Here is a 27,303-nt window from a genome sequence, read left to right on the forward strand (position 1 = left end):
CAAGTGAATGACAAATAAAAGATGGAGGAATGAATGATATTATTGATCATTTTGTTCTGATCTGTATTCTTTGTATCTTCTCTCTGTATATACATCGATGTCAGTAGGAGTGCTATAGAGCGAATCCATATGACAAATTCTTAAAGTTTGAAATTTACAACATTTTGTTTCCAAAGTCTTCATCATATTTGTGTAGGTATTGACAAAGAACTTATGTGGGCATTCATCAGCTAATGTTTTCAACTACCAATATTGACTGCCAATGGTTTCAACAAGAAAAAGATTTTAAGAAGAAATTTAAATAGAGCCATACCCTCTACATATTTATTTTTACTTTTCACACGAACCCATTTAAACCGGTGGAGAAAATGGCAGTCACAAACGACCAAATTTGTCATGACGTTTTACTAAATTAAATTCCAACGTTAGTACTGTTACTAGGAGATGCTTTTCAGGCTTTCAGCTTTGAAGCTGTTCAGTGATCAGGCAAATAAGTAGACCCACAAGCAAGACGGAACGGAACATGTTCCACTACGCGACGAGTGAACACTGAACACTCAACTCAATCCTTTCCGTAATCAGTGGGGTTCGGAGCAGTTGCAAGGATTTTTTAATGTTATCTTTTAAGAGTCAAGGGGTCAAAGTCTTTCTGGTGCTTGTCAGTGGGGAAGTTGAGAAGTCTTCCGGTCTCCAGTCAAGCAACGTGTACATGGATAGTTCCCACAAGTCTTCCAGTCTCCCAAATTCCAAGTGAACAGGGGTGTTACTATATTGCAAACAAAGAATTCTCAACCTCTACAAGTTATCACTCTTGTTCTGAATTAGAGGAGTAGATCTTCTTATTCTTCTTCCTTTGCGGCGCTTTCTTCTTGTTGATCAGTTGGGAATTCTCGGATGGCTCCGGTGGCTTTGTTTATTCTCTCCGTTCTTGCTCACCTTGTGGTTCTGCACTCTGCTGAAGCCAAACATTGTCCAGTCCAATTCTGCAGCTCAGCAGGCAACATCAGCTTCCCCTTCAAAAGCACGGGAGATCCTCCTGAATGCGGATTGTTCACAGTCGATTGTTCAGACCCCGAACGGCCAAGAATCCAATTGAAAGGGGGAGGATACTGGCATGAATTCCAAGGCTCTTTAGCGTCCACTTCGATTTTTATCAAAGACAGAGACCTTGCCGGCCGCTTAGAAAAGGATCACTGCAACGACGGAGCTTTCGACGAATTGAGTCTTCCCAGCGCTTCTCCTATCCCTGGAGTATCATTATCCACACTCAACCTTACCCTTATCAAATGCAACATCTTGGACAAAAATTCTTCTCCACAACCTAAGGATGGCTGCGGAAATGCTTACCATACTTACTATATCAATTCATCTAACAATAATTTACCTAACCCTCTGCCACCAAGGTGTGAAACCATTCAGGTCCCCATGCGTCCGTCTCAACCCAACATGTCCTCTTCATTGACAGCTGAGTTTTACCTCCACGTGTCAGCACCAGAATGTTTTCAATGTACTGAAAGCAAAGGTGAATGCCTGGTTCTAGAGGGAAAATTTAAATGCGCCAAAGGTATACACATTTACATGACCTTTCTTTCCTTCTCTGACGTGCGATAATCCGATTCCTTTATTTATGCCACTTCTATTTTCTGTGATTTAGCTAACAGCAGTTTTCTTTGCAATTCATGTTGCAGGAGATAAGCAGTTGAATTTGAAGCTAGGAGTAGGTAAGATTGTTATCTCCGCATTTAAATATCTAATTGGTATGCATACTCATCTAGGACAAGTGCTAGAACCAAAGGATGGAAATCAATCATTCCCCAATCCCTCTGGATTACTTTTCTAAGAATCACGGAATGAGCAAGCGTTTGAACACATTGGCAAAGTCCATTAATTGCTCTGCATAACATACCTTCAATCAAATTTAACTCTCCCTTAACAGTTGGTGCAGCATCTGTTATCATCGTTCTAGTTGTTGTCTGCTGTTTCTTTTGGAAGAAGCGTATCCAAAAACATCAAATTGTTGAGGCCTTTCTAAGGAGCTATGGGCCGCTTCAAGTTCAAAGGCACAGCTATTCAGAGGTCAAGAAAATGACCGACTCCTTCAAAGAAAAATTAGGACAAGGAGGCTATGGTGCTGTTTACAAAGGAAAATTAAAGGACGGCCGTCTTGTAGCAGTGAAGGTCTTGACCCAACTAAAAGGAGATGGAGAAGAATTTATGAATGAAGTGGCAACCATTAGTCGAACTTCCCATGTCAACATCGTCTCCTTGTTGGGCTACTGTTTTGAGGGTTCGAAGAGGGCTCTAATCTATGAATTCATGCCTAATGGATCGCTCGAGAAGTTCATATTTGATGCAAGTACTCCCAAGAATGATCATCATCACTTGGGATGGGAAACTCTGGATCAAATTTCACTTGGTATTGCTCGAGGATTGGAGTACTTGCATCGTGGTTGCAACACACGAATTTTGCATTTCGACATCAAGCCTCACAACATTCTTCTCAATGAAAAGTACACTCCAAAAATCTCGGATTTTGGCCTTGCCAAAATATGCAACAGGAACGAGAGCATTGTGTCGATGTTGGGAGCTAGAGGTACACCAGGTTACATTGCTCCAGAAGTATTTTCTAGAAACTTTGGGAAGGTCTCGCACAAGTCTGATGTGTACAGCTACGGAATGATGCTTTCGAAGATGGTTGGAGGAACAAGGAACATCGACACTGAAGCTGAAAATACAAGTGAAATATATTTTCCGCATTGGATTTACCAGCGTCTTGAACGGGACGAAGAGCTTGGTCTGCAGAGTGTTACAAACGAGGAAGACAAAGTAAGAGCGAGGAAGATGATCATAGTGAGCTTGTGGTGTATACAAACTGATCCTTCAAATCGGCCATCGATGAAGGAAGTGATAGATATGTTGGAAGGGAGTGTTGATTCGTTGCATATACCACCCAAGCCTTACTTGTCTTCTCTTCCAAAATCCCCGGCAGATTCGTCTTCTCCTCCAAAATCCCCGGCAGATTCTTCTACTACATTGGTATCAATGCAGTAGAAACCCTGTATTTTACTTGAACGAATCTATGCTTTCTGAGGCAATCTAAATAATGAAGTATGCATTTCATTTTTGTTTTGTTTTTTCTATATATGAACGAATCAACACAGTAGGAGTGTCACTCCTACTACCCCTCCGGCAATCATATATATATATATTCAACACAAAATGTGTGAAACATTTGCATTTCTGGCTCAGGCCAGTGGACCAGGATAGTGTGCCCGCTTCATGCATCTTGTGAAGCCACGTGATTCTATTCTAACAAACAGTGAAGAGAATTGAAGCTGTGTTGAATTTCAGAGTTTTTGCAGCACCTTTGAAAATGAGTGGATAGGCCATAGGCGGTACCCCATTACTTGAAAAATAACTCTATGGTGATGCTGGATGAATTTCCAAGCGACAAGCATATTGCATATGATCAACTTAAGCAAAATTATCGATGCACGCTGCCAATATGATTAAAATAAAATTCCGATTTTAGACCTTAGTTCTTGAAATGAACAAAAAATGTGACGTAACAGAATATGTCTGATTCAAAAGTGATTAGTTGAATCCTAGAAATAGTATTTGATCGCCCAAATCATGTACCCTCTTCCATGCCATCCGGCCGAAATCCAGTTTATATGCTTTGAAATCATGTGTTTCAAGAACAGCATCAGGTTCGGGGCTATAAAACCTACAAACAAGTAGAAGCTCTCCACAAGGTTCCACAAGATACTTCAACACACCATAATTTTCCTGCTCCTCGGACATTTTTACTTAATGGCTATCTGTTTTTATCTCATGGTCATCCTCTGTTCTGTTGGCAGCAAGCACATTAGTAAGTTAGTAACCTTAATCTTCGAAATGCTATAGTCACTGCTTAGAAGATAGAAACTTCCATCTGAGAAGACAGCGTCCTCAAACGGCTCACCATCTAGCTTATGTTTAAGCCATGATTGAGCTCCGCGGACCCAAAATGCAAGCTCCCGATGTTGACTACGAACAAGCATGCAAACAAAGTTTTCGACAGAAGGAAGCGCTGAGAGAACCATCTTGTGATAAAAATTCCATGTTTTGGGAAGATCAGTTTTCTTCCTAGAGAATGGATTCAACAAGCGAATCTCAAGGTTGTAACAATCGACTTCTGTCACTAGAATCAACCAATCTTGATATGATCCCCAACAGTATCTTCCAATAACCTGAGGAAGCACTATCTCCCAATCTTGATTCTGTAATATGCTAAGACAAGTGCACAAGTCCTTACATGTCAGTCTCTGTGGCCAGAAGTCATGAGCCACAGGACACCATGACACGTCACAACCCTGATATTCTCCGAATACCAGGATAGACACGTGCTGGCCGACACCCGAGGGTGACGAAAGCCATTAATTGATACAAAAGCTAAGAATAAGAAATAAATAAGAGTTAGAAATTTAAAATACAATGAATTAAAAATTTAGGAATGTGTTCAGAGCATACAACTAAACCTAATCACTAAAAAGAATTAAAATGAAATTGAATGAATAAAGAAGTGTCGAGAGGACTCAAAGATGCTACTGCGGAAGTGTCTTGACGCCGGGATTAGGTGCCTTGATCCTAAGTCCTGAATGGGGGCGCAAAACAAAGGTGAGTGGACCAAGTTATATATACATACATAATACGAAAACAGTTGTGACCATACTAACCCCCAAGTTTATATATAATGAAAACTACTAACATAATAAGTGATGGAATTAATAAAAATCCTAGCATGCCAAAATATCTCAAAAGTCATATCGCGGAATAACGTCGCAGAAATCAAAACAGTAAACGTCTAATAGATCGTCTCGTAAGCGCAGTGTGCTGCTAGAAAGATCACTGAATAAATATAACTCCCGGCCCAATGCCTGCTCCGTGGTTTTTGCGCCCGTAGCCAGAGATTACCAACTCCCGGCCCAATACCTGCTCCATGTCCCTCAGCCCGTAGCTAGGGATTATTTCTCCCGGCCTAAATGCCAACACCAGATCCTCGCCCCAGGCGGCATAGTGTCCTCTAGGTACGCACAAATAGTTACATCTTTCATAAATAACCATTTCATAATATAAAGTCATCAATCGTCTATACTATAAAGAGGGGTTTCTAAAACATGTCCTAGCATCCTATCGCCATCCATCGGATAGTCTACCAGTTCATGGTTTTTATAGAAAATACGATATATTAAAATATAGCTCAATATAGGCTAACAATTAAATCCTCACCAAAAACACAAGACGAAATTCAACATATTTAATAAACATGCTTATCATAAATCAAATCATAAACTCATAAGGCATGATATTCATTTATGCAATTAAACTATGAAATCATGTAAATTTTAGAAAGGGTCCACTCACAGTACTTAGCCTTCAAAAACTGCGCCACTAGCGAAGACGGATGTGTCACAATAATTGCCCCTAAGCAAATAAATGTTACATTTAGTCAAACTCTACTTAAACGATTGAATTTGGAAAAACGGACATTGGAAATGGGTTCAGGACGTCGAATTACCCTAAGAAGGGTCCCGGACGAAAACCTGAAAAGTCAACCCTAAAGTCAACGTTGACCAGGGGTCAACGGTCAAATTAGGTCTAACGGGTTTTAAGCTTGAAATCCAGATTAAGGTTTAGGTTTAGGTTTAAATAAGATTAGGATCTATTGGGTTTTGGTTTTGGATAGGCCTAGGAATAAAAATGGTGGTTTGGGCTTAATCCCAAATCCACACATGCGGGCACAGCACACATGTACACATGCATAGCACACATGCACACTTACACACACACAGCATACCACACACATGCACAACACATGCACACACACACGTGCATACATATACACATACGCACATACACAATCATACATACACACACAGAGCACCACACGGCCCTTAGGCCTTAGGCCTTAGGAGGAAATTGGGCTTTAAGCCCTTAGGCCTAAGGAGGAAAAATAATATACATATATATAACGAAAATATTAGGTAAGAACGATTACACAAAAGGCTGAAGGGGTTGGTGAGTATGAAATGTATATGAAAAATAATATAACATATTACACAAAAGGGGTTGGTGAGTATGAAATGTATATTCTATTATTGTTCAATGATTTACAAGAGAGTGCTCTTTATATGAGCCAATGAACATACAATAATCATTCATGGTTAATAAAAACAATCATGAAAGACTAATGGACGTGGACAAAACACAATCATGAACGGCTAATGGAAGCAATCATGAAAAACTAAAGACAGCTAGTGAACTAGACGGCTAGTGGACAAGCAATCCATGTGTTGAGAAGAAGATTCCCTTTTACACTGAACACTGAACACTCGATCCTTTCCGTAATCTGTGTGGTTCAGAGGAGTGGCGAGGATTTTTTAATGTTATCTTTGAAGAGTGAAGGGGTCAAAGTCTTTCTGGTGCTTGTCAGGGGGGAAGTTGAGAAGGAAACTCCCCTCATAGGCCATGGAAGTCTTTTTAAGTCGAGCAACATTTACATGGTTAGTTGCAGTCTCCCATATTCCAAGCCAACAGGGGTGTTAATACAATTCATCACTCTTGTTCTGAATTAGAGAAGGAGTAGATCTTCTTATTGTTCTTCCTTTGCGGCGCTTTCTTCTTGTTGATCAGTTGGGAATTTTCGGATGGCTTCGGTGGCTTTGTTTATTCTCTCCGTTCTTGCTCACCATGTGGTTCTGCACTTTGCTGAATATTCAGAAGTGGAACCCTCCAAACATTGTCCAGAGCACTCCTGCAGTGACAGAACAAGCCCCATCAGATTCCCCTTCAAAAGCATGGAACATCCTACTGAATGCGGATTGTTCACAGTCAATTGTTCAGTACCCACTTGGACAACGATCCAATTGGAAGAGGGAGGATACTGGTATGAATTCCAAGGCCCTTTATCAACTACAATTTTTATCGACGACAATGACCTTGCCAACCGCTTAGCAAAAAATTACTGCAATGACGGAGTTTTGGACGACTTGAGTCTTCCCAGGGCTTCTCCAATCCCTTTTGTATCATTATCCACACCCAATCTTACCCTTTTCAAATGCAACACCACCTTAGACAAAAATTCTTATCCACAACTTATTTATGGCTGCGGAAATGCTTACCATACTTATTATACCAATCCATCCAACAGTAATTTACCCAGCCCCCCGCCAGTGTGTACAACCATTCAGGTCCCCATGCGTCCGTCTCAACCCAACATGTCCTCTTCATTGATAGCTGAGTTTTACCTCAAAGTGGAAACACCAGACTGTACTCAATGTCTTGAAAGAAAAGGTGAATGCCTGGTTGAAGAGGGAAAATTTGAATGCGCCGAAGGTATGTACATTTACATGACCTTTTTTACGTGCGATAATCCGATTCCTTTCTTAAAAGGATATGATTAGGGATGGGCAAATACCCATTGGTTATGGGTAATCGTGGTTACCCGTCCATTTAAATTAAACGGTTACGGTTATGGGTAACCGTTTAGATAAATAAACGGTTATGGGTATAACTGTTTACCTGTGAAATTTAAATGGGCGGTTATGGGTATTAACCGCAGTTATAAACGGGTAACCGTTTACCCATTTATTTTATATATGTAAAACTAAAACAAACCATGTTCTCGATCCGATAATACTTAGCACCCAATAAATTAGCAAGGAATTCATTGGTCATTCTCTCAATAACACTGCTACAGGAATGATGATTCTCATCATCAATGAATTGGCCAAATTAATTTAAATTCCTTGCAGGTAACAGTGAAATTGATAGAAATGCTTTGACATAAATGTCTTCTAAACAATTTTTGTAACCCAATAATACTTAGTAAATATTATATTTACCTTCATTGGTAACAGTTAAAAATATCGTTCGTAAACTATTATTTCAATTATTGGAATGGTATAAGGACTTAAAAAAATTAAAATATGGAAATGTATGATGAATGTATATAACGGTGTTTAATTGTCAAAAAAAAATAAAATTATGACAATTTTTTTTTTAATTTTCAAGTTGTTAAAAAAACATGTAGATTGATGAAAAATGGGTAATGGTAAAAAAAGAAAAAGATAAACGGGTTAAAAAGGATAAATGGATAAACGGGTATTAAACGGTTACGGTTACTGGTATGGTTAACCGTTTAGAAACGGTTATGGGTATGGTTATAACCGTTTAGGCAATTACTCAACGGGTAAACGGTTATGCGGGTATGAGCATAACCGGTTATGAGTAAATAACCGCAGTTACTCGCCCGTCATAACCGTTGTTCATCCCTAGATATGACTCTTAGAAACAGCAAACAGTTCATTGAAACACACAAGTATTAAATGATCGTTATGTATGCATTAGCCTCCTTTTTTTGAATGGTAACATTATTTATGCCACTTTCATCTTGTGTGATTTAGCTAACAGCAGTTTTCTTTGCAGTTCATGTTGTAGGAGATAAGCAGTTGAAATTGAACCTAGGACTAGGTAAGATTAATATCTCTACATTTAAATATCTAATTGATATGGATACTAGGACTAGTGCTAAAACCAAGGATGGAAATCAATCATATTCCCCTATCCCTCTGGATTAATTTTCTAAGAATCATGGAATGAGCAAGCGTTTAAACACATTGGCAAAGTCCATTGATTGCTCTGCATAACATACCTTCAATCAAATTTAACTCTCCCTTAACAGTTGGTGCAGCTTTTGTTATCATCGTTCTAGTTGTTGTCTGTTGTTTCTCTTGGAAGAAGCGTATCCAAAAACATCAAATTGTTGAGGCCTTTCTAAGGAGCTATGGGCCGCTTCAAGTTCAAAGGCATAGCTATTCGGAGGTCAAGAAAATGACCAACTCCTTCAAAGAAAAATTAGGACAAGGAGGCTATGGTGCTGTTTACAAAGGAAAGTTAAAGGACAGCCGTCTTGTAGCAGTGAAGGTCTTGACCAAACTTAAAGGAGATGGAGAAGAATTTATGAATGAAGTGGCAGCCATTAGTAGAACTTCCCATGTCAACATCGTCTCCTTGTTGGGCTACTGTTTTGAGGGTTCGAAGAGGGCTCTGATCTATGAATTCATGCCTAATGGATCGCTCGAGAAGTTCATATTTGATGCAAGTACTCCCAAGAATGATCATCATCACTTGGGATGGGAACCTCTGTATCAAATTTCACTCGGTATTGCTCGAGGATTGGAGTACTTACATCGTGGTTGCAACACACGAATTTTGCATTTCGACATCAAGCCTCACAACATTCTTCTTGATGAAAACTTCAGCCCAAAAATCTCAGATTTTGGCCTTGCCAAAATATGCAACAGGAAAGAGAGTATTGTGTCAATGTTGGGAGCTAGAGGTACAGCAGGTTACATTGCTCCAGAAGTATTTTGTAGAAACTTTGGAGGGGTCTCACACAAGTCGGATGTGTACAGTTACGGAATGATGCTTTCGGAAATCGTTGGTGGAAGAAGGAACATCGACGTTGAAGCTGAAAATACAAGTGAAATATATTTTCCGCATTGGATTTACAAGCGCCTTGAATTGGATGAAGAGCTTGGTCTGCAGAATGTTATGAACGAGGAAGACAAAGTAAGAGCAAGGAAGATGATCATAGTGAGCTTGTGGTGCATCCAAACTGATCCTTCAAACCGGCCAGCGATGAGGGAAGTGATAGATATGTTGGAAGGGAGTGTTGACTCGTTGCAGATACCACCCAAGCCTTACTTGTCTTCTCCTCCAAAATCCCCGTTAGATTCTTCTACTACATTGATATCAATACAGTAGAAACCCTGTATTTTACTTGAACAAATATATGTTTTTCTGAGGCAATCTAAATAATGAAGTATGTATTTCATTTTTGTTTTGTTTATTTCTGTACATGAATCAATGAATCAACACAGTAGGAGTGACCCTCTTACTACCACTCCTGCAATCATTATATGTTCAACACAGTTACAAACTCTTTAATCAATCCAATTTGGGAAAACTCAAAGATGGCCGGGAAGTTGCAGTCAAGTTCTTATACAAACACAATTACAAACGCAGTGAACACTTCATGAATGAAATTGAAATCCCTTACCGGTCTTTGCCACAAAATCTTAGTCTCCCTTTATGGCTCCACCTCACGCCGCAGCCGCGAACTCCTCCTTGTCTACGAATACATTTCCAATGGAGCCGTTGCTGATCATCTCCACGAAGACAGAGCAGACCCTGGCTCACTCACTTGGTCTATTCATATGAGCATTGCCATAGAAACCGCCAACGCAATGTCCTACCTCCATGCTTCTGAAATTGTACATCGTGATGTGAAGACTACCAACATTCCGCTCGACGGCAACTTCTGCGTTAAAGTTGCAGATTATGGGCTCTCCGGTCTCTTCCCCATTGATGTCACGCATGTCTCAATCGCTCCACAAGGGACACCAGGATGCGTTGATCCAGAGCATCACCAGTGTTACCAGCTAACTAGCAAGAGTGATGTTTATAGTTTCGGAGTTGTTCTCATGGAGCTCATATCATCTCTTCCGGCAGTTGATATAATGAGGCATAGGCACGAAGTTATTCTACCCCGGCCATAAGCAAATTTCAAAAAGGTTTGTTCAAAGAGTTGGTAGATCAACTTCTTGGGTTCATATTTTATACATATAGTTTTGATCTTCTAGCGTTTTGGCTCTTCCTACTTGTTTGATGTCTATATCTTTTTCCTTCTATTTTTTCTGCTTCTTGTGATATCGTTTATCAACCAATTTGAATTATATGACATGATCAAACACCTTCTTCATCGGAAAGTAAAACGGACATAAATGACAAAAGTTTTAGATTTATAGAGTTTTAAATCATTCTAATTTATACGAAAGGAGTTCAAACTTGAGTACTCTGGCGTAATCCACGTCTGACTATGTTAAAATATTAGAACTACTATTTCATCAATCATTTATTTAACACTTCTAAATTTGAATTTTTCATATGCTTGTTTGGTTACCAAAAATAAAAAATAAAAAATAAAATCACATTGTGGTGGTGAGGGTTAGGTAATGACAACGTTGTTGTACTTGTTCAAGAACCTTGGGTGCAGGCTAACAACGTGGAAAATGGAATTTGAAATCTAGGCCACCTAACTTGGAGGCTATGTATTTTAACTTTTTTACACGATGAAATTTGTTCACATGGAATATCGCTAGTGTTATTATCAAGGGTACTGTTAGAAATATTAGATTGTAGACAAAATTTACAAATTAAGAGATTTGTCACCAATAAGAATGTGCATATCAACATTTAAGGTATAACCTCATTATCAACTTCCATATCATGTAGTTTACAAATTTAATCTTCCTAACATTACCCTATTATCAATTAATCTTTACAAAATCTCTTATTAATGGATGAATTTTTTTGTAGAAAACATGAGCCGCTATACCAAATGTTACAATTTCTCCTATTAATGTTTAAAGTTTAAAAGAAATTTATCAACCACTTATATATTGACACTTAATATGCGGGCTGGTGCAGACTAAAAAAATTTATCCTATTATTGGTTGAAACTGACCTTTCAATCTTCTTCAGTCAAAGAATGAGGTGTTGTCTCTTTTTCAGAACCCTATATAGATTTTCAGATTTTTGGAATTTCACTTGGAAAATGCACCCACTCTCTCTCTTCTCTCTCCTCTCTCACCCCCTCTCTCCCCTCTCTCTCCTCTCTTTGAATTAGTGAAAAACGAGAAGAAAAAAAACCCAGTCACTATTTGGTCTAATTTATAAGTGTGTGTACAAAAAAGATGCATCCACCTCCCAACATATCCTTTTCTCTATTTCACAAGCAATCAATCGTGTCTCAGTTTCTCCCCTGCAATCATTCACCATTTTAAATTCAAATATTCACCCCCAACAATTCACATGTATATATAGAGAGGAATGGGAGTTAGCAGCAGCAACAGGCCTCAAATCCAAAAGATGGGGACTTTACAGAAATTCAAGCTCCTCGCCACGCAGTGCGGCGTGGCCCAGAGCCCGACGCGAAGCCCGCGGTCGAGCCCCTTGATCCAGCTCCCCCGCCGCAAACCCACCTTGCTCATGCTCCTGACCCGGAGCAGCAGTCGCCGCCGTGACCCGCCGGTTCCGATGCCACTACCGGAAGAGCTTCCGGTTCAGAGGAACAGTTTGAAGGACTTGTTTGTGTCGTCGCCGCCATTTGAGTTGAACGACGGGAGGAAGGCGGAGAGTGAGAGAGATAAGCGGGCAGAGTTCGGTAGTTTGGGGGCGGTGGGTAAAGAAATTGGTGGATTTGGACCGGGCTCGCCTAGGCCGGCCTGGACCGGTTTCCGTTACAAGTCGTTAATGAGAAGGGCTTGGCGCCCTGTGCTCGTCACTATTCCGGAGTAAATTACAACAACAAAGCCTTAGTCCACTAAGTGGCGTTGGCGGTATAAATCTTAGAATGATTTGCGGTCAAGTATTCCGTTAACTCTAAGTACTTTTGTTTTCGTAAACTAATATTTGGAAAATATTATTAGAAGTTCTTTGTTGTACGTTATGTCATCAATCGTCTCTCACGATCTTGGTCCAAATATACTAATACAAATCGATTTCGTATTGCATTGTATAATTTGTAGTTACCGGCATTGAATTTGTAGTTAAAAGCGTTTATCATACATTCGACGTTATGGTTTCATGACTTACATAGTGCATTTGAACTCGTGAGAAACTTGGAACCTCTTCCAATATTAGACAGAGGGAATGCATCAAGCCAGAGCCGGTTGGTTTCGAGAATCAAAGAAAAATCCTACTTTGAATAGAAACAACTTCCGAAATGAAAAGGACGGAACAAGAACTAGAGGGATCCACCGAAGACGATCCTTCCCTTATTTCGGAAGAAACAGAGGTAGAACCATTACCATTACCATTCTTTTGAGGTTCCTTTCTAAAGTTAAAGTGGCTAAGGCCCAGGACCATGACTGTTGGGAGAACAGTTAACACCACACATGCTAAAGCAACAATTCTTCCCTTTGGGACTAAAAAGGACAAAGAATAAGGCGTGCTTTATTACACCACCAAACCTCAAGCTTCCCCTGTTGGAAATAAAAGCACAACTTTTGCAAATTCTTATCTTATTACAACCCGATTCAAATCAAATATCATTTCGGATCTATACTTTTTGCATCAAAGAGCTCAAAACAAACTACTCGAGACCTAATTTCATGACGTACATTTTGAACGAAGAAAGAAAGGTTACAATAAGGGAACTAACTTTTTTCCCTTTCAAATGGAAAAATTTCTTACAGTCAAATGGTAAATTCAAAAAAAGGGTGGATTCCTTCAATGTCTTGCCGTTAGCGGGTCTTTGTTTCCAAGAGGAAGTGGAGTCCTCTGATTTGTTTGGGCTTGTGCTTGCCGCAATGCAGAGTCATTCCCCTCTCTCTCGGTGCCTCCATTTCCCTTCTGAGGTTCGGCGTGGCCATCAGACTTAGGGTGGCCACCTGAGTGCTCGTTTTCTGTAAGTACAACCCTCCGCAAGAACCTATCTATCATCTCGTAGCTGGTAAATGTAATAACGGCAGAAGGAGTGGTTCTTAGTAGATTAGTAGCACAACCATTATAGAATCCACGAAGGCCTTCCTTTTGGAACACCTTCTTCATACAGTCAATAACTCCTGCGTACTGGGGTTCAATATGTCTCGCCTGCCCTTGCTCTTGCAGCCTCGAGCGCACAACCTAGAGATAATTAATTCAGTCAAGACAATAAAATAAAATATGAGAAAGATAGAGAGACACGACTCTTAAGTTATAAGCAGTCATCCAAGCCCCAATCCGTTTACTGAGAAGTCCAGCTGAACATACCTCGTGAGGGTATGTTATTACAGAAGCGATTACTTTTGATACTGATGAAGCAAAGGCAACTCTACTAGGGTGTAACTTATCAACAGTTGTATTATCTGAAAATTATATTTACGGGGTCAGATCTAATTAATTAATTAGAAAACGCTGAATTTTCAAGTAAAACAGTTCATCAAAGAAGTAAAAATATAACGTTTACCCCTTTTTGCCATGAAAGACTTTATCTTTTCATAAGCAGGAAATTGAATTGCAACATGACTTATGCCAGCCAACGAAGGCAAGATCCCACTGTTTGAAACCACACATGCAAACAAAAACATATCATTAAGGGAAACGACGCGGATAGATTAAATATCAATTGAACAGACTCCTTTCACCGAATGGAAAAAAAAAAATCGATTTAAGCAAATATGAAATTCACAGTTTAGTGTCATATGATGTAACTCGGAAGAAAAATGACCTATATAAACCTCGCAAGCCTTCCTCAGTTGCAATCCTTGAGAAAGCAGATCTCATGCTTTTGTAAGGAATCACACCAGGCCTCATTCCTTGTGTCTAAATGAAGTTGATCAAGAAGAATATATCAATGTACAAAAATGACAAAAAGTTCAAACGAGGAAAATTAATTAGTGTGAAGTCCTTGAATTTTCTAAATCCATGAATGTTGACTTTAAGTCAGAAACTAACATGTAATTATGTGGAAGAGATTCATTAGCCTGGTTAGACATTGGTTAAGCATCAACCCCAAGAATAAAACATGCCCAGACATTTCTTAGAAACCCGTAAGCTCTAAAGGACCATCTCTAGCAAATATGTGTTTGCATAGTTGAACTAATACTTTCTTTTATTTTCATTCGATGCACAGTTTACTTTCTCCCCACATCTCAAGTCAAGGACATGATAATTACGGAGAGTTTGTGTCGCATCCAGGAAAAAAAACAATGTTCTCAGTCCCAATCCAACAGAATGCCATAAAAATAACAGGTCATTGTTCCCCATGTTTCAATATATTCTAGTACTTTATAATTGATATGCCATTCTATTTTGCAATTTAAATATACCAATACAATTATGTTTGTGTTTTAAGTATAAGTAGACATATATTTATATATTATATAATAAATTTAATTAAAATTAAAAAAAACTAGGCCCCTGCCCGCCGACCGACTAGCTTCTAGCGCTTTTTAGAACCTTGTGCAACACAAAGAAGCATTTGCTATTGCAAAACAAATACAAAATCCCGGAACTGAAATTAACTTAGAGCTACACAACCCTGAATTACGACAGCTGCATGCTTTAAAGGGCATATGTATGTGTGAGTAGTGAATACTGACCACTCCAATAAAATTATGAATTTTTTTAACATGAAATAAGCATGTGGGCTAGCAGAAAATGAGATGGAATCACAGATTCCCTTTACATGAGAATATATGTATTACTACATTTTAAATGAATTACAAACACAAAAACAGTAAACTTACTTGAAGTCTGGTCTTAACAACCCACAATGGATTTGTTGAAATGGCTGTGGCAGCCCCGGCACCAGCAGCAGCAATCATATTTTCACCAATTGTGAGTTCTCCGATGCCATGAACTACAGTATGACCATAGTGAATGTTTAAAAGTAACTAGCTGAATGCTATTAAATAGTCCTTAAACCTCTAAACTAAATCAAGAATATAGGAATACCAGGCGTTTCATAAGAAATAATTAGAGACAAACACAGACTTTTAAGCCACATTTGGAAAAACCAACCATGAGTGTGGAGTAGGCCTTTGAGTTGCTCATAAACTGTGAAGTACACCTGCGTACAAACAGAGTGCATATGGCACCAGGAGAATTACAAAAAGTATATAGGTAAAAAAGTTGCATGTGATCTGACCGAGGGCCTCAAATCCTTGTGAAATCAAGTTTCCACAAGATAAAGGCTCCCAAAGATTTATTTCACAATATAAGGCAACAAAAGTAATACTCACTGCCCAGTTTGGAAGTAGCGCTAGAATTGTAGGTGAAAGGCCCCGGTACATCCCCTTCACACCTTCAGTCTTTAATATTTTTTGTAGGCTTGTGACAATGATACTACCTGATCATAGGCCAAAAGGAAAACAAAGAAGAACAGTCATACTGATATGCATGCAGTATGCAGTGCGAACCATATATACTACAAATTAATAGATCGACTCAAATTTGTCCTCGAAATGGCCATGAGCCAAATAAAAAAATTTATAGAACAAACACAAAGCCCCCTGAAGCCGGTTCACCAATTAACAAGAAATGTGGCATACATTTGGTCAATGCATATTTTCTCGTTTATACAAATACAGAGAGTTCACAAAACCGAAACTTTAACCAGACTACGATTCCATTTCCACCTAAACATGTGCTCCCATAGTCCCAATGAATCTAAGATCGTCAAAAATCGATACTTGCATTCGATAAGTTCCTTAAAAATAACAAAAACACAGAATTTCATCCAAGTATTGATAAACAAAACATAATTTGTTCAAAGGAATATAAAGCTTCGACTCTGTAAATTGAAGAATACCTCTTTGCCCAGAAGGCATGCCATGGACCTGCAGCCTAGTCTTGATGACATCCAAGGGGCATACAAACGTAGCCGCAATAGCACCTGCAAAGCTTACAATTCAATCAATTTGCAATAAATTCATCAGATTTCCAAATGCGTCCCCAGATGAACGAAACCCTAGGAATGGGAATGGGGAAGACACTGACCAGCGGAGGCGCCAGCACCGGCGTGGCAGATGACATCTCTGATAGTTTGGCGATCGGAATGTTCGGCCACAACACCCATCGTAGTCGAATCCCTCTCTAGTCTCTCTCTAGAGCTGGCTCTTCAAATCAAAGGTAAATTTCATGGCCAATCGCAGTGTGTGTATATATACATATACATATATATGCATATATACTGATTTGATAGAGAGGGAGAGATTCGGGGTCGGAAGTTTGAAGGACTGTGGAGCGCCAGTATTCTGGACCCACGAGGTCGTCGTCGTCGTCGCCTGAACTTGTTTGAAGGGGTTTAAGCGGTGAAAAAGGACGTGTCAGGTACGCAGAGCTCAGCTTCGGATTTGGAATTTGGAAAGGGGAAATGACCCGGAAACGGAATCCGTCGAGGGAAGGAAACTCGAAAACTACCAAAACGGCTATTTTCTCTCTGTTACAAGTAAATTTCTCCCCAAAAATGTGTAGGTGGGTTTCTTTCCACGTTAATTAAACTCAATTTCTGCCTAATCGCTAATCAATGTGATAAACATTTCTCTTCAAAATGTGTTAATACATTTACGACCACCCGGCCGTCACCGCTACAGTTCGGTAATATTTGTATGAAGAAAAAGTTTTTTTTGGAGTCTAACGATCCAAACTGCTAATTTTTTAGATTTTTCTTTAAAGATCACGTCAATCATAAATCATTCAAATATGAAACCATATGATTGTTGTGTTAAGAGTTTAGGGTTCTATTAGAACCATATTTGTCCATTTTTTTCACTACAAATAAAAGTCATAATGGTTTTGAATTTGTCTAACTTTTTTGAACAATAATCTATAAATAATGTTATAAAAATAGACAGTTCAGATCGTTAAAATAGATTATGAAATTAGCTCTACAAAACCATATATCAAAAGTTGTATAACAAAAGTGGTGTCAAATAGGTTTAATATTTAATATAAAACCAAGGGCACTAATTCAATTCACATTTTAGATTCTCCTTAGGGCTGGTTTGGTATTGCTGTGCTTTGAAAAAAAATTGCTGTGAGAATAAGCGGTTGTGCTGTGAGAATAAGCGGCTGTGAAATAAATCAGCAGAGTGTTTGGTAAACTTTTTTGTAAAAGTGCTTTTGGAAAAAAAAAAACAGTCTAATAGTGGGTCTTTTCATTAAAGAAGCACTGTAGCTCCGTGTGCTTTGAAAAAAAACCAGTTTTCTAAAGCTACAAATAGCAGCTTCAGCTTTTTCCTTTGATTTCAGCTTATTCTCACAGCAGCTTCCAAAATAAGCCCTTTTTTTTTCAGTTTACCAAACACCTAAAACCCTCACAGCTTTTTTTCATGGGTGCTTTTTTTTTAAGCACCTCACTCCCAAACTAGGTCTTACTCTCCTTACATTTTTTTTCCTTATATATTGCAATATACCTTCCTCCTAAGCCCTAAACACATGCATAGTATTTGTAGAGTTTGCTAGTGTAAATTTTATGAAAACAAAATTTCATTTTTAAGTACAGAAAAGTTTATATTACTCTAACCAACTTAGTTGCGCTTAATAGTATTATTTTTTTTAAATTTAAAAGTTGTGCTCTGACTTGTGAGAGACAAATATGTAAAAAAGTTTGTTTGTTTTGTTTGTTTTTTTATTTTTGTATACGGTGAGGTAGCCAATGGTGGATTTCATCGCTCAGACAAATTCTTGTGTCTACTTTGGCCTGCTTGACGAGGAGAGAGAGTTCAATAGATTTAACTATTTCAATTGCGTTTATAAAAAATTCAAAAAATAAAAATGTGCCTTTAATTTGACAATGTCGCATATTTTGTGTGTACATTGAAACAAGAAGCTTGTTGGACTTTTCTACTTCTCTTGGGGTCCAAAGTCGTCGAGTTAGAGAGGCCCAACTAATTCAGCCCAGAGTGCACCTTTGGCATATTACCTTTCCCGAAAAGCATATATGCTAAATTTACATAAGAATAGGAGAACAACTTATATGATACAAATACAACGTCTTTAGCGTCCTGAGTAAATTGTACAATGTTATGTTAAAAAAACTCAATATTATATTATCTCATTGGCACGAAAAAGGTTATGGTTGGTGGGTTTAAAACCATCACAAAAAAGGCCCTGCAAGATAAATTAATGTCTTGGGCATCTTTCATCAAAGATATCATGATTTCCGGGGCCCAGGACTGTACGCAGTGGTTTTCTGACCATCGTACGTGGGGATGAGCATGGCACATTGGCAATGCGTGTAGGGCTCAGATAGCCCCATTATCCCAGCCTGTGCTTGCCCAGGGATCAGGATCCTCTCCTGAGCAAAGGGTGTGGATCCTCCTAACCAAGCCCATCAGACCGTTGAAATTTTATCCAACGGCTATAAACAGGGAGCCCCTTTAAAAGTTATAATAATTGTAGTCGTTGGATAAAATTTCAACGGCCCGATGGGATTGGTCAGGAAGATCATCACCCTTTGCTTAGGAGAGGATCCTGATCCCCTCAAAACCAATAAAGATTATGTTTTTAATTTTATTTTCTAAAAATATAACCCTCAAAGGCAGAACAGTATGTGGATGTGGAGAAATTTTTCGATGCCAAGAACACGGTTCGGTATACTCAACATCATAATACAATTGGTATAATTTTGTTTTTAAAATTTCTAACTAATTGTACTATGAAACTTAATATACAACAGTATTAAGCCGTATTTCTTTTTTTAAAAAGGGGACAATTGGTACTTGGCCGTATTTTCGGTACACTAAAAAATCTACGATGAATGTGGATGATGGATCCAACGCACTTACTGGAAGATTCCCAAAAATCTCAGTTTAGAAAGAGGTAGTTGAAGTTGTTCTTCTCCTAATCAAGAAGAAAAGGGTATAAAGAAGAACTTTGACAGAATTGTCTGACTAGGGCAATTCTCATATTGAATAAAATTTGTACGAGTTCATACAAGACTAAAGTATATAAATTTTCACGCATTTGTAAAGTTACTTACGAATAACGTGATCGACAACGCTTACTATAAGTTTTTTCTCCCATTTATCAATTATCAATTGGGTACTCGGTACAATTTCCTTCATTTCTCATGCGATGCAACACTTAGCAGAGATGCCTATTAAAACCTTTACCAGACGCATCCGTTCCAACTACAACCCTCCCATCTGCAATTCATTAATTATGTACTCGAATTAAATATTGCAATTTCAATATTATTCACAATCTTCTACTCTAATCGCGGCCACAGACACACAGCAGCTTCACACTCATACTGATCTTGCAAGTTGTAAGTATCAGTGGGTTTAGAATTTTAGCCTGAGCTCAAATGTGTAAATCCAAAACGTTCTTTTGATCTTACAAAAATTACACTGTTTTGTGGTGAGCAACCAACCAATGTTGTTTAGTCTGGTGTGATGTCGTCCTCATCAACTTATTTCTCAAACCTAAACCTCAATACTCTTTGACTTTCTTCCTCTCTCTTCAGTGATCCCCATACCAAAGTCCTCATCAAAGCTCACAAGCAACATAATACCTGAACTCTATAGGAGTCATCAACCTCAAATCAAACTCGATGAAAAAAATTAAAGTAAAAAATCAGACTGGAGCCTTGTGCCTACAAAAAAACCTTTATGCGTGAAAAATAAAAATGTCAGAATGGCCGTGGAACCATCCTAGTGCCTTTCTGGCTCACTCTGCTAAATACTATAATTGTTTCTTCAGTAAGAAATTCTGCTAGATCACCGAGTGCATACATTAGCGTCAGTGTTTTTTTTTGTCAGGTAACGAAGGTTTATACATATGGTGACACACACACGGAAAGGTAAAGCATGCTTGGTGGAGTTTGTCCTTTACTTAAAGAATATTGATGAAAAATCAAATCACTTACAGTATCTTAATAGAAATTTGAGTTACTGTAACTTTTATACCAGAGTTTGATGCACACATGGTTTCAGGTTTCAAGTTCAACTGATGCAGCTTTAACATGCTGGGAAATATTTGACGAAAAGACCTAGCTAGCAAGCTGCTTTATAGCATTCGGGCAATTAGTTGCCCCTATGATCTTGATCGAGTATCATTTTTAATCCAACTTTCGTCGTGTTTCAGAAAAAGTTTCATGATTTCGAAGCGTTTCTGTCACATAGTAGGAAGTATGTGAATTTCATTATACAATTCACGATTCTAACTAAAAACTGTACTAAACGTCCATTTTCTATCTTTTGTATTTCTTACCTTTAGGTCCGACTTAATCTAGTTCTAATTTTTTTCGTTTTAAGTAAGTAAATACGTAATAAGAAAACATGTCAGGAACTCTATAGTTTTAAGGGGTCTTTTGATATGAGTCAAAAGTAACTAAAAATTGAACATATTTCAAAAGTTAAAAATCACTAAAAATTAGACCCATTTCAAAAGTAAGCCTATAAAATTGGACATATTTCAAATTTTCCCAAGTAGAATTTCATATATGAGATATTATTACCGTTTCTCTTTACAGAAAATTGCAAATCAATGAGAAATAACACATATAAGAGATAAAACTTCCAATCTGAAAAATGATTAAGGTTGTGACATAAAAAAGATAGAGTGTAATGTTTGGAAGGAGGTCGGGAAATTGGAAGGAGAATCGTTTTTCTTTTAATTTTTAATTTTATTTCATTTTTAAATATTTTAAATTAAATAAATAATTTTATAAATAAGTTTATAATGATTTATAATTTTTTTTATAGAAATTAGATGGAAATGTCCTTAATTGACTAACGAAAATAAACACAAAGACCAAATTGACTAAATTGAAAATACAGAGATTAAATTGATCCATTGACTAAAACACATGGACCATTTTAATATTTAAGCCTTCAATATTTGAAATGAAACTAAGATAGAGTTCGGATCTCACATTGGATATGAGGGCTACAAGCCTGCATGCTGCAACCCTACCCTGCATATGCAAATACAGTATACGTATGGCCAACTTAATAATTCCACAACCCACATGCTGCCCTACCTAATCCTCAAATTAATTATACTTAATCACAAAACACAACAACGCGGAAAGAATTAAAGCAACTTAACAATTTCGTTATCATCGGGCCACAAATTAAAAACAAAAAAAATGCATGCAAAAATTGTGATGAGAAGAAAGGTTGGTCCTCCCTTTGGTGACAAATCCTCTTTGAATCATTTCCATCCGGACTCCCAAGATCAAATAATATGAGCCGTTCACGTAAAATCGTCTAGCTGAGATCATTCTTCCTCTTTAACTTTCTTACTTTTTCTCTTCCTCTTCAATATCTTGCCTCCTTCTTCGGTGGCAATTGACTTAGCAGAACCAGAAGAAAGAAAGAAGAAAATGGGAGGGGTTGAAGGTCGAGGAAACATGCAGTGGAAAAGGGGTGGGAGGGGGAGAGACTGGGGAGGGACTGTGGAGGTGAGTGATGGTAGGGAGGTCAAGGGATTGGGTGCAGCAATCTCGATCCCAACTACTATTCCGACAACAGTAGTCTCCTCTAATATTCGCGCCTCTCTTAACTTTCTCAGCGTCAATGCTATCGCTGCGGATCTCAAGGCGGAGGATTCTAAAGCCGCTATCTCAACTTCTTTTTATTAAAGATTCGGAGGATTTGGATGGAATGAGTTTGAAGATGATCATATTCCCTCCTCTTGAGAACAACTAATATAAATTTAACGAGTTTATCGTCGTGTGGTGTTTCTATTTGATATATGATATAACAGCGTATAACACGAACAAAAATTTACATAACATTATATTAAGCGACAGAACATTACCATGACAATATGCAATCTATGTCAAATTGCATCACCGTCAGCATTGGCATTGACTAGGAGGGGCGTTGGGGGGACCCCAAAAGCCCTCGAGTAAAAAAGCAAAGGGTAACCCTACAAGGCTGTGGCTGTGAGGCTACAGGTAAACAGGGTTACAGATATCTGCATACGCAGAATCGCACTCAGTTAACCACATGCAACGAGAGCTCTGCGAACCTTGCCCACATCATCGCCATCACAGAAACACATGCACAAACACCCATCACGTGTCAGCTTTTTTCACAGAAAAATCCCACAACCCTAAGAACTTTGTTACCAAATCCACTTGGTATCCATACTCCCTACTCCCTAGTCTTCAATTTCATCATCTCCCGTGGAGGAATCGGGATCAAATTTTGATTTTGGTCCTTTTAGTTTTAGCAAAGTTTCACTTTGAAATGTACATATGTAAGGTTTGACTTTTGTTTATTTTTCTTATTTATTATAAAACTGGTTAAGCGGCACGTTTTGGGTTCAATTCTTGACGTTGGTGAATTGCACGATGGTGACCATGAGAGCGAAAATGCTTTTGTGAGCCTTCTTAGCCCTATGAATGGTGGATTGTCGTAGCGAAGCCATCCGTTGATCCTTTAAAAAAAAAAAAAAAAACTAGCTATTTTTTATTTACACTAAGAGTTAAGAGTCGGCTAAGTTCATAAGTTCAAATTTGATTTTGAAAAAATGGAACTTAAATCTTCTCACTTACGTATAAAGAAAAATATCACTCGACAGTAATAAAATGTAAAAAGTGCGCCAAATACTCTTTAGCATTGATTAGCTTGATTAATTAACTTCCCGGAAAACTCTCCTTGAAGATCTGTTAGGTAAACGACCAACCTTGTGATGCCCGGTCTTTAGAGAAATTTTTAGTTGTGACGGAAACATAAGTGATATATTATGTGCTTTAATAGGAATTGTGGGAAATTTTATTTTTTAAGTTATTAAATTTTTAATACACATATCCCACAATTTGTTTAATGACACGATGATGTAATATGTGTACCAGTCACATTGAAAAGTATTTCTTTAAAGCACTCACAAACAACCAACATAATTTCTATGTAGACCCTAATCTTTCTTTTGTACCCACCTCCACACCAGTGAACTTTTCTCCCGGGAAAAAAAATTAAAATATAGAAAAGAAAAGCTCTTGCCTTTGGCTTTTTGGGGGAAAACAAATTGGTTCGGAGAAAGAGAGAGAGAGAGAGAAAGAGAGAAAGAAAGAAACCGACTTTTTTCAGAAGCAGATTATGGGTTTATGGATGCATTGCTTCATAGTCAGCCGTATCGACTTTTCTGCAATTTCTCTTTAGATTTCGATCGAAAAGTTTCTTTTTTGCCACCCAATTTCTCTACCACTTCTTTAACCCCGGAAAGTTCGGATTTTTTTTAGTAATCGTGGGTGTTTGATGGAAAGGAAAAGGTTGTGAAGCTGCTGCCGACTCGCAGGAATTCAAAGTTCAATTTTTTAATCGAAAGATTAAGGATTTGGGGGTGTTTGATTTGATTAATGGGTCTTACAGTTCATACCTCGTCACCAAAACGCGTTGCGTCACCGTGTTGATTTCTTTATTGGGTGATTTCTTTTTTTGTTGTTATCGTCGTCGTTGGTGTTACTTATTATCTTCGCAATCGGATCTGCGTTTGGTTTCTCAGTCAGACATTCTTCTGGGAATCTTTGTTCATCTGTTTGGTTGCCGAGAAAATACCTCAAGAAAAGGTGAGAAAAAAATATAGAATAAAACGAAAATTTGAGTTTTTTGTCTTCTGGGTTAGCTGAATACATGCTTATTAGTGACATTTTTCTTCTGTTTTATATGATTTCGATTGCCAAATGATGGAATATCCAAGATGTAATCTTTCCTGTTTTGTTTTTGTTACATATGTCGGCAAGTGACAGCATATATTTGTTGATATAACCAATTTGTTGACGTTGTTCTTTGTTTTGTCTTATGATAAATGCAGATCAGTTGTTGTTGCATGTGAAAGGTTCGATCTTGCTTTGTTAGAATTGGGACTTTGTGCTATTTGTGCAAAGAAGTTCGTGTGTTTTGAGGCCATTGATTACGAAAATCTGTAGGATCTTTTAGGTGTTTTGCATTAGTATGCTTTTGAGGGGAAAAGAGTAAGATAGTTTGAAGGTCTTGGGCCTCCGGCAAAGACAGGGGTGAGGTAGTTATGGCGTCCGGAGATAGGCGTCAGCATCATAATATGGTGCCTCTGGCTGCATTGATCAGCAGAGAGCTGAAGAGTGAGAAGATGGAGAAGCCAACTGTCAGATATGGGCATGCAGCTCAATCCAGGAAGGGGGAGGATTATTTCCTGATCAAGACTGATGGTCAGCGAGTACCCGGGAATTCTTCATCAGCATTCTCCGCATTTGCGGTAAGCCTAAGTCTCTCTTATATTTGCACTAGATTATAGAGCCAGAGCTTGGCAGCTCACCTCTGTTATGGTGTTGCCCCATGGTGAATGTCCCAAAAGTTGAATTCTACATATGAGTGCTTAACTCTATATAGGCTGTGAGCGAGATATTTTCCGAAAATTTCATGTACTGTTGGTTTAATTATGGAATGAAGCTGTGTGCTCAAACCAATTTCCTTTAGCTATCAAATATACTGCAAATCAAGTATAATAGTCACCGTTCTCTTTCTGATTGTCAGATCTTTGATGGGCACAATGGAAATGCAGCAGCAGTATATACAAGGGAGAATTTGTTAAAGCATGTGTTGGGTGCTATTCCCCGTGGGCTAGGAAGGGAAGAGTGGCTCCAAGCTTTACCTCGAGCCTTGGTTGCTGGCTTTGTGAAGACTGATAAGGATTTCCAGAGCAGAGGTATGGAATTTACAATTTGCTTAGTCTTTGTTCTTCTTTCTGGTTTTTCTCATATTTTTCAGCACAAATGTACTAATTCTTTCTACTCTTATTTCGTGGCCAGGTGAAACTTCTGGAACAACAGCTACCTTTGTAATAGTTGATGGATGGACCGTGACAGTTGCATCAGTAGGAGACTCCCGTTGTATCTTAGATACTCAGGGTGGTGCTGTTTCCACCTTAACTGTTGATCATAGACTTGAAGAAAATGTAGAGGAGTATGTATCTACTAAAATTCACTAACATTCCTCTCTTTTTATTGTTCTGTGGATTTGTTAATTGAATATTTTCTTTGTAATTGTAGGAGGGAGCGTGTTGCTGCAAGTGGTGGGGAAGTTGGGAGGTTGAGCATTGTTGGTGGTGCAGAGGTGAGGGCTTTTAGATCTTTTTGCTTTATTTTCCTGACGAAAACAAAGAAAGGAACACTTCTGTGGCTGAGTCTTAATTAAAATATGTTTTTCATTGTGTAATATATGTTGTTTTGACATTTACAGATTGGACCCCTCCGTTGTTGGCCAGGGGGTTTATGCCTTTCTAGATCAATTGGAGACATGGATGTTGGCGAGTTTATAGTTCCAATACCATATGTGAAACAAGTCAAGGTATCTTTCTCTGCGTGGAACTTCAATTTTTAACAAGTTTTTATTCAATTCAATGCCAGGTATTGTTTAACCTGAAAGCTAACATTCTTATATTGTTTTAAAAGCTTTCAAATGCTGGTGGGAGGCTTATTATTGCTTCTGATGGCATCTGGGATGCTATATCTTCCGAAATGGCAGCACATTCTTGCCGTGGGTTGCCAGCTGAACTTGCTGCCAGACAAGTTGTGAAGGTTGTTTGAACTACTTGGCCATTTTCTTGCAATATGCACGTTAACCTCAAAGGCTAGAACTCTTTCTTATTGATGGTGGATTTTGTTGTAGGAGGCGTTAAGGTCTAGGGGTCTAAAGGATGATACAACCTGCATAGTTGTTGACATAATCCCTCCTGATATTACCGAACAGCCTTCAACTCCGCCAAAGAAGATTAACAAGCTTAGGACCCTGTTGTTCAGAAAGAAGTCGCGTGATTCTGCTAATAAACTATCCAAGAAGCTATCGGCTGTGGGTATTGTGGAAGAGTTGTTTGAAGAAGGGTCTGCGATGCTTGCTGAAAGGTAGCTGATTCCCTCTCACTCAATTTAGTTGATTCGATGCAAATTTTCTAGAAAAGTTTCACACTGCGGTTGTCTACTAAATTTGAAAAGAAAATTTTCAATGATGTCATTAACTTTAGTCTTGTTTAGGAGATCGAAGTGGGAGTTTCATATATAGTTATCAGAAACCTTTATTTTTGAGTTGGAAGTTTCAATTTGCCTGTTGGCTTCTGGTGAAATGTGGTATTTTGGTATTGTGTATTTGGTTACATCTCAAAATGATTATATCCTGTAAATGTGTTGCAGGTTGGGCAGTGATGAGTGCACACCACAATCGACAACATCTGGGCTATTCATGTGTGCTGTATGCCAGGTTGACCTTGCTCCGAGCGAGGGCATATCGGTTCACGCAGGTTCTATCTTCTCAACCAGTTCAAAGCCTTGGCAAGGGCCGTTCCTCTGTTCTGATTGTCGTAACAAGAAGGATGCCATGGAAGGAAAACGCCCTAGCGGAGTCAGAGTAGCATAGGTAGCTTGTGCATTGTTTCGCCACCATTCTTTTTAACCCGGTATTCCCATTTTTTTGTAATCCGTCTTCGTAGGCCAGCCAATATTGTTTGAATCTTTTACTCTAGTGATGCATGTAATGTATATGTAAATTTGATAAATAATTTGAAGTGAGTTTCAGAAGTTGAGGAAGGTCTTGTGCAAGGAAACCTCATTTGATAAAGTAAGTAAATAAATGAACGGAAGTGATTTTCTTTTGATTTATTCAATCCTGTTAGGATGTAGAGTAGGGTTTCACAGCCAAACGTTCGTTCCTCTCAATCCTTCTCCGTTGTATACTGCCACAAACGTTTTGCAAAACCATGGAATCGAGGATTTCCAATTGGGAA

At 38.5% G+C, this 27,303-nt stretch overlaps 6 protein-coding genes across 7 annotated transcripts; 4 read left to right on the forward strand and 2 right to left on the reverse strand.

Annotated features, from left to right (window-relative positions):
• The first annotated feature begins 634 nt into the window (after window positions 1-634).
• LOC103416604 (LEAF RUST 10 DISEASE-RESISTANCE LOCUS RECEPTOR-LIKE PROTEIN KINASE-like 2.1) lies at window positions 635-3,124 on the forward strand. Its single transcript, XM_029095809.2, has 3 exons — window positions 635-1,564; window positions 1,689-1,721; window positions 1,937-3,124. The coding sequence occupies exons 1-3, from the start codon at window positions 895-897 to the stop codon at window positions 3,049-3,051; spliced, it is 1,818 nt and encodes a 605-aa protein (XP_028951642.2). The 5' UTR covers window positions 635-894; the 3' UTR covers window positions 3,052-3,124.
• A 470-nt stretch (window positions 3,125-3,594) lies between these two features.
• LOC139192756 (F-box protein SKIP23-like) lies at window positions 3,595-4,085 on the reverse strand. Its single transcript, XM_070815425.1, has 2 exons — window positions 3,885-4,085; window positions 3,595-3,789 (listed from the first exon to the last, which is right to left on the reverse strand). Exons 1-2 carry the CDS (start codon window positions 4,083-4,085, stop codon window positions 3,595-3,597), a joined length of 396 nt encoding a protein of 131 aa, XP_070671526.1.
• A 2,040-nt stretch (window positions 4,086-6,125) lies between these two features.
• On the forward strand, window positions 6,126-9,884 carry LOC103425421 (rust resistance kinase Lr10-like). 2 transcript variants are annotated; one of them, XM_070815695.1, is made up of 3 exons: window positions 6,126-7,377; window positions 8,470-8,514; window positions 8,726-9,884. In XM_070815695.1, the coding sequence occupies exons 1-3, from the start codon at window positions 6,690-6,692 to the stop codon at window positions 9,808-9,810; spliced, it is 1,818 nt and encodes a 605-aa protein (XP_070671796.1). In that variant the 5' UTR covers window positions 6,126-6,689; the 3' UTR covers window positions 9,811-9,884. The 2 variants fall into 2 exon arrangements, with proteins under 2 accessions (XP_070671796.1, XP_070671797.1); XM_070815696.1 differs by lacking the exon at window positions 8,470-8,514.
• A 2,053-nt stretch (window positions 9,885-11,937) lies between these two features.
• On the forward strand, window positions 11,938-12,405 carry LOC103403232 (uncharacterized). The gene has a single exon (XM_008342061.3). It carries the CDS (start codon window positions 11,938-11,940, stop codon window positions 12,403-12,405), a length of 468 nt encoding a protein of 155 aa, XP_008340283.1.
• Window positions 12,406-13,113: 708 nt separating this feature from the next.
• Window positions 13,114-17,126, reverse strand: LOC103402667 (nicotinamide adenine dinucleotide transporter 2, mitochondrial-like). Its single transcript, XM_008341420.4, has 9 exons — window positions 16,591-17,126; window positions 16,403-16,486; window positions 15,834-15,940; window positions 15,613-15,661; window positions 15,339-15,451; window positions 14,318-14,412; window positions 14,057-14,145; window positions 13,861-13,955; window positions 13,114-13,734 (listed from the first exon to the last, which is right to left on the reverse strand). The coding sequence occupies exons 1-9, from the start codon at window positions 16,667-16,669 to the stop codon at window positions 13,339-13,341; spliced, it is 1,107 nt and encodes a 368-aa protein (XP_008339642.1). The 5' UTR covers window positions 16,670-17,126; the 3' UTR covers window positions 13,114-13,338.
• A 6,331-nt stretch (window positions 17,127-23,457) lies between these two features.
• On the forward strand, window positions 23,458-27,106 carry LOC103402670 (probable protein phosphatase 2C 15). The gene is made up of 9 exons (XM_008341422.4): window positions 23,458-24,118; window positions 24,364-24,783; window positions 25,062-25,233; window positions 25,337-25,490; window positions 25,577-25,640; window positions 25,767-25,874; window positions 25,979-26,104; window positions 26,196-26,428; window positions 26,714-27,106. Exons 2-9 carry the CDS (start codon window positions 24,577-24,579, stop codon window positions 26,934-26,936), a joined length of 1,287 nt encoding a protein of 428 aa, XP_008339644.1. The 5' UTR covers window positions 23,458-24,118; window positions 24,364-24,576; the 3' UTR covers window positions 26,937-27,106.
• The last annotated feature ends 197 nt before the right edge of the window (window positions 27,107-27,303 follow it).

This window comes from Malus domestica, chromosome 16 (assembly GCF_042453785.1).
Source record: "Malus domestica chromosome 16, GDT2T_hap1".
Lineage (NCBI taxonomy): Eukaryota > Viridiplantae > Streptophyta > Magnoliopsida > Rosales > Rosaceae > Malus > Malus domestica.

Bases quoted from the DNA above. Each gene is read 5' to 3' on its own strand.
- LOC103416604 (XM_029095809.2), top strand. From the start codon at position 895: ATGGCTCCGGTGGCTTTGTTTATTCTCTCCGTTCTTGCTCACCTTGTG. The intron at 1,565-1,688 runs GTATACACATTT...TTCATGTTGCAG, and splicing joins AAAATTTAAATGCGCCAAAG to GAGATAAGCAGTTGAATTTG. The intron at 1,722-1,936 runs GTAAGATTGTTA...CTCCCTTAACAG, and splicing joins GAATTTGAAGCTAGGAGTAG to TTGGTGCAGCATCTGTTATC.
- LOC103402670 (XM_008341422.4), top strand. From the start codon at position 24,577: ATGGCGTCCGGAGATAGGCGTCAGCATCATAATATGGTGCCTCTGGCT. The intron at 25,641-25,766 runs GTGAGGGCTTTT...TGACATTTACAG, and splicing joins GCATTGTTGGTGGTGCAGAG to ATTGGACCCCTCCGTTGTTG. The intron at 26,429-26,713 runs GTAGCTGATTCC...AATGTGTTGCAG, and splicing joins TCTGCGATGCTTGCTGAAAG to GTTGGGCAGTGATGAGTGCA.
- LOC103425421 (XM_070815695.1), top strand. From the start codon at position 6,690: ATGGCTTCGGTGGCTTTGTTTATTCTCTCCGTTCTTGCTCACCATGTG. The intron at 7,378-8,469 runs GTATGTACATTT...TTTTCTTTGCAG, and splicing joins AAAATTTGAATGCGCCGAAG to TTCATGTTGTAGGAGATAAG. The intron at 8,515-8,725 runs GTAAGATTAATA...CTCCCTTAACAG, and splicing joins GAAATTGAACCTAGGACTAG to TTGGTGCAGCTTTTGTTATC.
- LOC139192756 (XM_070815425.1), bottom strand. From the start codon at position 4,085: ATGGTTCTCTCAGCGCTTCCTTCTGTCGAAAACTTTGTTTGCATGCTT. The intron at 3,790-3,884 runs GTTACTAACTTA...TCCGAGGAGCAG, and splicing joins ATAGCATTTCGAAGATTAAG to GAAAATTATGGTGTGTTGAA.
- LOC103402667 (XM_008341420.4), bottom strand. From the start codon at position 16,669: ATGGGTGTTGTGGCCGAACATTCCGATCGCCAAACTATCAGAGATGTC. The intron at 15,941-16,402 runs GTATTCTTCAAT...GCCTATGATCAG, and splicing joins CATGCCTTCTGGGCAAAGAG to GTAGTATCATTGTCACAAGC. The intron at 15,452-15,612 runs GTTGGTTTTTCC...GTCATACTGTAG, and splicing joins AGGCCTACTCCACACTCATG to TTCATGGCATCGGAGAACTC.
- LOC103403232 (XM_008342061.3), top strand. From the start codon at position 11,938: ATGGGAGTTAGCAGCAGCAACAGGCCTCAAATCCAAAAGATGGGGACT.